General features: G+C 38.4%; 1 protein-coding gene across 1 annotated transcript; it reads right to left on the reverse strand.

Moving 5' to 3' along the window:
* Positions 1-1,900: 1,900 nt before the first annotated feature.
* On the reverse strand, positions 1,901-9,360 carry LOC140926371 (uncharacterized). Its single transcript, XM_073376123.1, has 8 exons — positions 9,260-9,360; positions 7,277-7,610; positions 6,493-6,744; positions 5,468-5,593; positions 4,140-4,283; positions 3,385-3,551; positions 2,598-2,915; positions 1,901-2,101 (listed from the first exon to the last, which is right to left on the reverse strand). Exons 2-8 carry the CDS (start codon positions 7,593-7,595, stop codon positions 1,901-1,903), a joined length of 1,527 nt encoding a protein of 508 aa, XP_073232224.1. The 5' UTR covers positions 7,596-7,610; positions 9,260-9,360.
* Between the last annotated feature and the right edge of the window lie 426 nt (positions 9,361-9,786).

Raw genomic sequence — 9,786 nt, forward strand, 5'->3', positions numbered from 1 at the left:
CCCTCTCGGGACCGAGGAAAGTGTCCCCTGAAAAGAGCTTGGGCTGGGTTTTTTTAATAATTAACCAACAAAGAAAATATATTGTTTTTATTTTACTTCTAAATCTGTTGCTGTTGTTATTTTAAGCAGCTAGATAATGTTTAAAAGAAATTATACGATTGACTTTTCTCTGCGATATTGTGTGTCGATTTTCTATATTGTGAAAGCTGTAATTACTGTGATCAGTGGCATACACTTTTAACTTATCAAGCAACCCTCTTTATGGCCAGTCACGTTTCAAATACTAAAGTTTCCCCTGAATGGTGGTTAAACCTACGTTTCGGGATACAGAAAAAGTATTCCTTAACCCCGAATATAGAGGTGTCCCTTCAGTAGAGATAAAAGATACAAAGATTATGTGAACATTTTTCCGGGACCAAATTTTGTGTCCCCTGAATGGAGGTGTGTGTCCCTTGAACAGAGATGACCGAAAGGAGAGGTTTCACTGTAATTAAGTAATGTGCCATTGGCGCTGCGTGTCTGAGCTGCTAATAAATAAAGTTCTTTACTGCAGATTATAATGAACCTTAGCAACTGGATCCAGAACAAACCTTCTAATGGCGTTGGATTGATACCTGAACAATTAACTCGCGTCAAAGAGAGATTTCATAGAGTCATTTTTAAGGAAAATAAGAGAGATTAAGAATCTCTTTTATGGAAAACGTTTAACGTTTTTCCCTTTTCTAAAAGAGGCCTGACCTCTGCTCGTAGCGAAGTTTAAAACTGTTCGTAAAATCCATATAAAATAAGGATTGTTTTGTTCCAAGTAGAAATGTCAGAAACATGTAAATAAATGGAAAATTTTCAAAGAACTAAAAAAAAAAAACAGATACAAGTACATATTAAGTTTAAGATTACTCAGTAAACTTTATGAAATGGTGGCTGGGGGAAAGAAGCGTTTAAGGGTGGATGGCCGCTGTCGCCTAATTCTTAGGTGCTTAATTACGCGCGTAAGAGTTACGTGTGTAAATAAAACAGAGGTAAATTATGAAGGTCGCCCGTAAACGTCGTTAACGTTAAAAGTTGAGCGAGGTTCAACTTTTACGTTTACGAAAATGAAGAAAAGATCGTCGCAGTGAACGCGTTTTATGCAATTGGGTAAAGAAGCCTGAAAAAAGTTCAGGACTTCAAAGGGGTTTGAACCCGTGACCTCGCGATACCGGTGCGATGCTCTACCAACTGAGCTATGAAGTCACTGACGTTGGGAGCAGGTCATACTTATTGTTCGACCCTCCATACATTGGCTCTATTTCACTTGAGCGCTTAAAATTTTCGTGTGTATCCACGTAAAAAATACGCAACAATGTAAATTCACCTTAACAAACGACGACCGTGTGTTGTATTCGATAATAACACACTCCAATCAACAAATGTACTTCCACAGACCAACGAGCTAGGTTACGCCTCCAATGACATTTGTTACAGCCTATCTCTGTCAGTCGAAGATTTAAAGGAGCTGTGTCACGGCAGTCCAGTTCATTTTGTTTAATTTTGCCAATTACTCGCCCTCAGTCGATATGGAACTTAAAGTAAGCAAAGAAATTACAGGTAAATGACAGAATCAGAGATCCAAGACAAACCAATATATCTTCTGAGCATTATCTCTGAAGTTGTAAGCAGCAGGGATCAACTTTGAAAAACTGTTAGGCTGAACAGTTTTCAAACATCCTGATTTCAATCCGTTTCAATCTTTTTCAGTTTTGCCCATCCGTGACATCTGTTGTATCTGTTATGATATTTTAACCTTCAGTTAAAGTTTGAAGCGGTTCTTTTTATGTTTCTCTTAATTTAACGTGCATTTTGTAATTTCCTAATTTGGCTGAATTTCGTGCCACAGCTCCTTTATAATGTAACTGCCGCTTTATAGTAGACATAACTGTTGAAAGCGTTCAGAAAGAAAACGTTCTAAGGCAAGGACTGCAGGCTCAATTACGTCATCGCTATAATGGATATGATCCCGGGTGCCGTGCGGCCATGTAGCGGTCAGCGGATAAATATCAAGAACAGGAATTCCAGCCATGCACATTTCCCAAGTGGCAAATTTATTAAACAGCTGCACCCTCTGCAAGAACAAGAAAGAAAAATATATACCGGTAAATGGAGCACTGCACTTATAAACAGCGTTAGTCTCGACATCACAATACAGGAAAAACGCTTAACCTCCAGCTAATAAAATGACGCACCGAAAGGTATCTTGAGGTTTCTATACGTTTGTTTGCTTGTTTCAACTTTTTTCTCAACTTTTGATTTTGGGTTTCAAATAATTGACTGAAAACCCCTTTAACTACTCACTACAAAATCGATATATAAAGAAAAGTACAGTTATCTGAAACTTGAAGAGGGAGTTACGAACCGACAACTTTTAGCTGCACGCACGTTCAGTTTACATATCCTCAAAAGTGACCAAGTATGAAGGTAATATGAATATTTTGATGCATTTTTTTAAAACTCTAATCTTTTCAGTACAATGAGGGGAGAAAATGACCGATATTAAGAGGAAATTTAAACTCCCATCCTACTTTTTTACAGTACTCGGTGAATGAAAAAAAGGAGACTACCGGACTTGTATGGAATCTCCATTTAGTTAAGTTGTCTCCTGCATACAGCTTCTTTAAATGTTCTCTCTCAATTGCTGTACTGCTCCTCCAGATCTGTAATGCTTTACTGCCCAGGCTATCCCGCTTTAGCAAAGTAATCAGGGATTGTATCAACCTACGATAGGTCGTGAAGTTAAGCACCAGTGAATAATGAATACCAACGTTGAAGAAGAACACGCTATGATTTCCAGTCATCTCAGGTCTTGTAAGGATTTGCTTGATCTCTTCAAGGATAATAGTTTGGTTGAAATCATTACCGTCGTCTCCTCTCCATTCAGCCTTAAATGAGGCGAAATATAATATCAAAATATAATTTAATATCTAACAAAGACTTCAGAGATTTAATCCCTCAGTATTGAGAGGGATAACGGGTACACGCACTTAATTTTGTCCGTCAATTAGCCTGCGTAGTGGTCCCATATCAAAAATAAAAGATACAGCCGCGCCGCGAAAATTGAACCGAGGTCGAACCAGAAAACGGTAGGAGAGGGAGCTAAGGGAGGCAATACATTCATTCTACAGATATTTCGTTTACGACCCTGGGTATTTGTCTGGTCCCGGATGAATCCGCGACCTCCCCAAGACACGCCAAGCCGTCAGGCTGGACAGGTTATGGACAGACTGGTTAAGGACGTAAACACAGTCCAGTAATATGATTCCGGCTCTGAAAGTTGTTTTCATAATAACTGCATTTGCCTTAACTGCCTCAAAGGTATAACCCATGTCTACTATTTGTTTTGAAACTCACATCGTAAATCCACATGTATTTATTATTACATTCAAGAAACATCTCTTTGCAAAGTGGCCGCGACTTGGCAAGTTTATGATAGTGAACACCCATGGAATCTCCATAAACACAGAGCGTCTGGAGTCTCTTGCTCTTGGCCTGGTAATGGTACCTCTTGGTCAGATCCTCTGAAGAGGAAAACAAGTTATCTTCAGTGATACTTACAGTTACAATAATCCAGTAGAAAAAATAAAAATAATTACTAGTGTTCATGGGTGTCAATGAAGAGTTGTCAATTTTCCCATTAGCTTAAAACTCATACGCATCTTCCGAGGGTACTGAACACCTGGGGGATAAGTACTCGTTTAAAAAAAAATACCCTGCTGAGGAGCTTAAGTGCGTGAGAAATCAAAAGGCGCACCCACGCTCGCCCGATGTCTTCACTCTCTTTCGTAAAACGCCTCTCCCAGGCTACCAAAGAAACAGTGAATTAAATGGCACGTTGGACAGTTTTTGAGGATATCGCAAACTGTCTCAGAACTCAAACGGTTTGCCGATCCTTTTATAAAGCAAGAGGACATCCAACAATGTTTCGATTACAGGGCAATCACTTTAATTTTGATGTGAAGTATTTAATGTCATAAAATAATTGTATGTTGACGAATGATTTTACTCAGTGGAAACACTGTGTAGGAGAATTGCATTGTATGAACAGCACGTCATTTTATTTTTAGTTTGCATCTATCTAGTAGAGATTGTAAACTAAAGTTAGTGACCTTCAGGGATGTATAGATTCCATTTCCTTTTGATCCATCGTCCAAAGCCATCCCACAGCAAAGAACAATCGACGTTGCACGATAATTTTGATAAAGATGTGTCACCAGATCCTTTTCTTAACCGTTGATTGTAACTGTAGAAGCCTGTTGAGTTGGCAAACATGAACGATGACAGCTACCCAAACAAACGCAGAGAAGGGCAAAAGCTTTTAGAATAGATTTAAAACACTTAGAAATGACTCTCTTCTGTTTGCTTCTTTCCATTTTTGGGAACACGTTCGGTAACGGATGGCAGGACGCGAGCCACTTTGTTTTCACGAAGTGCTTATTTTCATATTACTTAATTACTTCACATTTGAAAGAATTATCTCAAACGAGCGTCTATCCATGTAGACATTTCATCAGCGTCAATCTTTTACAACTACTCTATTAATTAGGAAACCTTATTCATGATATCCACCATCTTTGCACATGCTTTGGTATCGATTGGATAAAAGTAATGTCACGTGGTATTTCAGAGGAAGTGATAACACTTGCTAACAAGAGTGATCGCGGTCGAATTTTTTTATTCTTTAAACACGAGACTGCGATTTTAGTCTTGAAAAATGTGCAGTTCGAGCATGGATAATAGAAAGACTGGCCAGTCGTCTTTCTGTTATCCATGGTCCGACCTTCGATAGATTTTACGTCATTCACTTTCTGTGGTGACAACTACCGTCACCGCTGTGGGATCCAAAAAATGATCAAAGATGACTTCTAACCATACCTTGCCATTATGATCGTCTTTAAGATAAGATTGAAGTTCTTCAATAAATTTCTGTTTAGCCTGCGAGCAAGCTCTCCTATTTGAGCTAGCGAAGCGAGTCTCGCGAGAACGCACAATCTCGACTGCAATTTTTTCTTACATTGGTAAATTTTATCACTTGTTTGACCCCTGAAAAACCAGTGCGTTTTATCCTATCAGTCCTTAAGAGCATGCAAAGATCACAGGAATCTTGAATGAGGTCTATTAGGCTTAACGTCGTGTCAGACAGTACCAAAAAAACTCCTTTAAATATTTATGGAGCACGAAAATTCCCCACCCCCGTCACGACTTTACAATGGTCCACCCCCTTAGCTTGTCAGAGCCTACTATTGAATTCCACGATAAATACTTTATTGCAGAGACAAAAGTTACCTCTAGTGACTCACTTACTGACATGCATAATTTCAGGCTATTGATTTCTCCTTTCCGATTCTTTGGCAAAAAAGGAAAAAACAGAAAACAACAACAACAACAACAACAATAACGGCAAACAAACAAACAAACAAACAAAAGTTATTCTTACCGTTTGTTTTGTTTGATTCCTTGATATAAATATTTACAGATTTTCCACTTTGCAAAGGCGAGTTAATGTAATCGATACTGATATCTCCAAGGATACCATGCTCTTGCTCATAGCCATGAATATTACCTACAAAATAACAACAAAGTGAATTTATTATAATAACTGAGTTACTTTTTTGGCATTATTTTGACGCGTCTCAACCCAAAGAATGAATATAATCTGATAATGTAAATGGGAAAACCCTTACCTTTACTAAGCTGTATTTCAGTAAATGACTTATAAATGACGATACATAATTTGATGATAACTGTGTTTCTATTTTTGCACCAAGTGCAAATATAGGACCAAATAGGACCTGGAAATAGTTGTCCGATCTAAAGGTACGGAAAAAAAGGCAACAAAAACGTGCAATTTGTCTCGCAACATTGCTGCCAAACGAGTTAAATAACGATGTTGCGCGTTTTACCACCCACATAAAACCTGTCTGGCAACAAATCAGGTTGTTAACAGGTTTTATGTGGGTGGTAAAATGCGCAACATCGCTATTCAGCTAGTTCTGCAGCAATGATGCAAAACGAGTTGCACGTTTTTTGTTGCCCGTTTTTCCGTACCGTAAGGCCTTCCTGTAGTCCAGGCCCCCAGTTGTTAAAAAAAGGACAACGCTCTCGGGTGGATAAAACTCTATCCACTGGATAGCGCAATTTTTACCATAATACTTATCCGCTGGATGGTGATTGGTCCAGTAGATAGCGCCATTCATCATTTGAAAAACTGCGGCATAACGTAATTTTGACGTCATAGCAGAAAAAAAAAACAACTGATTAGTCCATTTTCGACCTTGACGCCTTTTAAATCGTTAAACCTTCAACCTAGCAGCTAGGGCAAACTCATCAACCCGGAGTGTTTTGTAATCCCTATCTGAGCATCGTTCTACGCATCTTCAACGGTCCAAGGACATGCAGCTAAACGTACCTGGCATTAATCAATTGTTGCCTAATTTTTTGTGTGATTCACCACTAAGTTACCTCTGATAAACCAATCCTCCGGTGGGTCTCTGAAACCTTCACAGAGCGTGTAGTCAAGGAATACCTGGGCTGAGTAGTTCCCAGGCTCCAGCGCAAGGAACATGACCTCATATGTTCCATCATCATTGTCTGTTACCATGGGCGCAAGGGATGCTGGGCCTCGTCTAATGTACACCCTCCATGAATCGCCTCCAGTTCTCTTGAGGTTTCCATCGCTGGTCACAGACTGGATAAAGAAACGGCTGAATTCCCCTGACGTTAACGAAAAACTGATAAATAATAACTTTTAATAAGTATTAATACAATAGTAATAATATAAATGATGATAACGAGAACGATAATGATAATAGTAAACATAATGATGATGATGATGATGATGACGAGTTCCTATCATCTGCCATTAAAACTGGTCGACCAGAATGAAGTTTCTCACGAGAAGTTTTGGTCTAGAAATAAGCTGAGCAGCTCCCAGAATAGGGAGTCAGATGGTTGGGTTTCTTGGTCGAAAGTTGTAGCTAATTTAATGTAAAAAGCTAATTATATACATAGAATAAAATTGTATATCCTCTGCAGGAATGCAATGCCATATGAAAAAATTACGTCAGTTGTACCACAGTGTAACCGTCAGTTATGTACGACTCATGTAGCTAATTCTATCACAAATGATATGATATGACCATTTGACTCACTTTTACCAGTGAGAGGAAAGCAGCGAACATTTCTTCCAGCACTTGCGATTTAAGTAAGGATAAAAAATTAAACACAGTACTAATTAATTATTAACCTTGAGGTTTTATTTCCAATCTGGAAATAAAACTTTTCTTTGCATCAGTTCGGTTTGTAGGATTTAATTCTCTGTCTTTCCATGCCATCTTACGGCGGCAGCTTGAAACTAATCCTTCCCAGTCCACGCGCGATCTTTGAAGACGGCACCAGTCAGAGAGAAAGCTTTCATCGTCACGTGGCATTCGATAAGTACTAACATCGCTATGGTAAGACCTAGTGGTCGGATGTTTATAGTTGAAGTATTGGTGCGCAATTATTACTACAGAAACAATCAAGCAAAAGCAGTGAAGAAGCTTTTGCTTTCTTGATGTTATCATCTGTTTCTATACAACCTGAAATTAGAAAGGGAATCGAAAGGAAAATTAATATCATGCTTCAGTTAAATGAACTGTCACACGACATAAGTCGGATTGGTTTTAGCAGCTTACAACTAAACTCAAAGATTCACTTCACACAACCGTCTCTTTTATAATAAACCTAAATTTACAAAGCAGCCGAGTTTAAACTCTATACACAAAGTATTCACAGATGGCGTGCTTTGCTTACTCTACATTTGCAATTTCAGCAACTTAATACGGTTTTCTAATATTAGTTCCATGTGACATGCAGTCAACTTGCCTCTTATTTCTTAGCAACCAAATTAATTTGCTTCTTTCATGCGTTACATTGACTTTGAAGCATTGCGTTCATTATAATAACAGGTAAAACCAAAGTTATTAGAGGAGACTGGTTATGAAAAGCGGCAAACATCAATGATAAAAACAACAGTGCTGCAGTTTATGTTGGAAGCACCCTGAAAGTGCACAATCCTTTGTTTTCTGTTGGCAAATTGTTACGGAATAAATTAATGCAACGTTTTTATTGGTCAATACAATCAAAATGATAGGAATTCTTTTGAACGTTGTGCACTTTCAGGTCCACAAAAACATATAACAAAGGAGTCTGACGGGTTTCATAACCATTCCACTCAATTAACTATGGTAAAACTTAAGTGAATAGACTCTTTAGCTCAAATGTTTTGTTTTGGCGTTTCAGTTCATGTGATGTTACCCAAGAGAACTGTTTTCTGGGCTGCTTGCCATTTACATGGAAAAATCAAAATGGCTCGCACCATTCTGCTTCATAAAATATGGGCTGTGATCATGAAATATGGGCTGTGATTTGAGGTGATGCGATTTTTCTACTCTCTTTAGTCTGTTTAGGAATATATTTTTTTTATAATGGGTCGTTCCCATCACATTAAACAGTTAAATTTTGTAGTTTAATTTTTATGAACAAGATATCCACCCGATTGGTTTATGTAAATGGTAAGCACCCCAGGCTTTCAAATGTTGTTCTGTTCCAGTCCATCCACCCGGGTGTATTAATTTGTATAAAAAGAATCCCTTCAGAAAATCACGTGATATGACTTGGTAAAACAAAATATACAAACTAATTAAAAAGCTTATCCGATTCTCATAGCATCTTAAAGTCTGAAGTGTTCACACAACTTGTATGACTTCGTTCGCCGAAGATGACCGAAGATGAACTTCGATTCATACCTAAAACACCACGCTCAAGGCTAATATAATTATGCTGCGGTAAGATATTTGAATTATATGTCAATCAAACGTCAAGCTAATTGCTATATCCATTTAATATATCCCGTTTTCAACAATACAGCATTAAAGTTAATAGCCTTACGAGCAGGCTCACTTATGCCAACTCGGGAAAATTTCTGGCGGCTGGACCGTCATCCAGCGAGCACTTTTCCCCGAGTTCTCCTCGCGCGATTGCGGCCCCGCTGCCAAAAAAGTTTCCCCCACGCCGCACAAGTGAGCCTGGTAGCAGGCTAAGCTTTTAGAGAAACTAAGAGAAACTAGCAAAGAGCCAATTAAACGCCAGATATCATGCTTCGAGTTCTCAGATAGAAGAAACTTAAACCGTGTTTTCAGTCGTCTGATTCATTTGAAAAAAATAGGCTATAACGCTCTTAACTCACCTAATATTCAGATATGTTGTTGTTTTTGCTTTGACAGCAGGATAAATGGCGGCTCAGCAATAATCCTATGAAAAAATAAGCCAAAGTGCTCGAGTCGAGACCCGAGTCTCGCCTGATGCAGTGCTGATAAAAGCTAGAAAATTAGGTTCTTTAATGCTGGAAATAAGATATCCTGGCCTTTGCAACAAAAATTGTTTATGTAATTTTTATTCAAACATTGTTGCGAATCTCTCGTCATCTCCCTGGCCAACAATTGTCTTCTATTTTCAGGCAACATATTTTTTACCAGCTTTAGATCTTTTACACAACAGGTCTTATTGACACTGACATTTTCATGTTGAATTTGCATTTAAAACAACTTAAATTGCATGCCCTATCTTAAATATTTGGGCGCGAATTTACCTAGAGTGTAAAACTTGACCCGGTGAACGATAATAAACCGTTCCGACCATTTTTAGGGAACCTGCACCCGTTCTAGAAAAGTTAATTCCCTTCATAACAACGCCTAGTCGTTTTTGTTTATCTTT

This window comes from Porites lutea, chromosome 2 (genome assembly GCF_958299795.1).
Source record: "Porites lutea chromosome 2, jaPorLute2.1, whole genome shotgun sequence".
Taxonomy (NCBI): Eukaryota; Metazoa; Cnidaria; class Anthozoa; order Scleractinia; family Poritidae; genus Porites; species Porites lutea.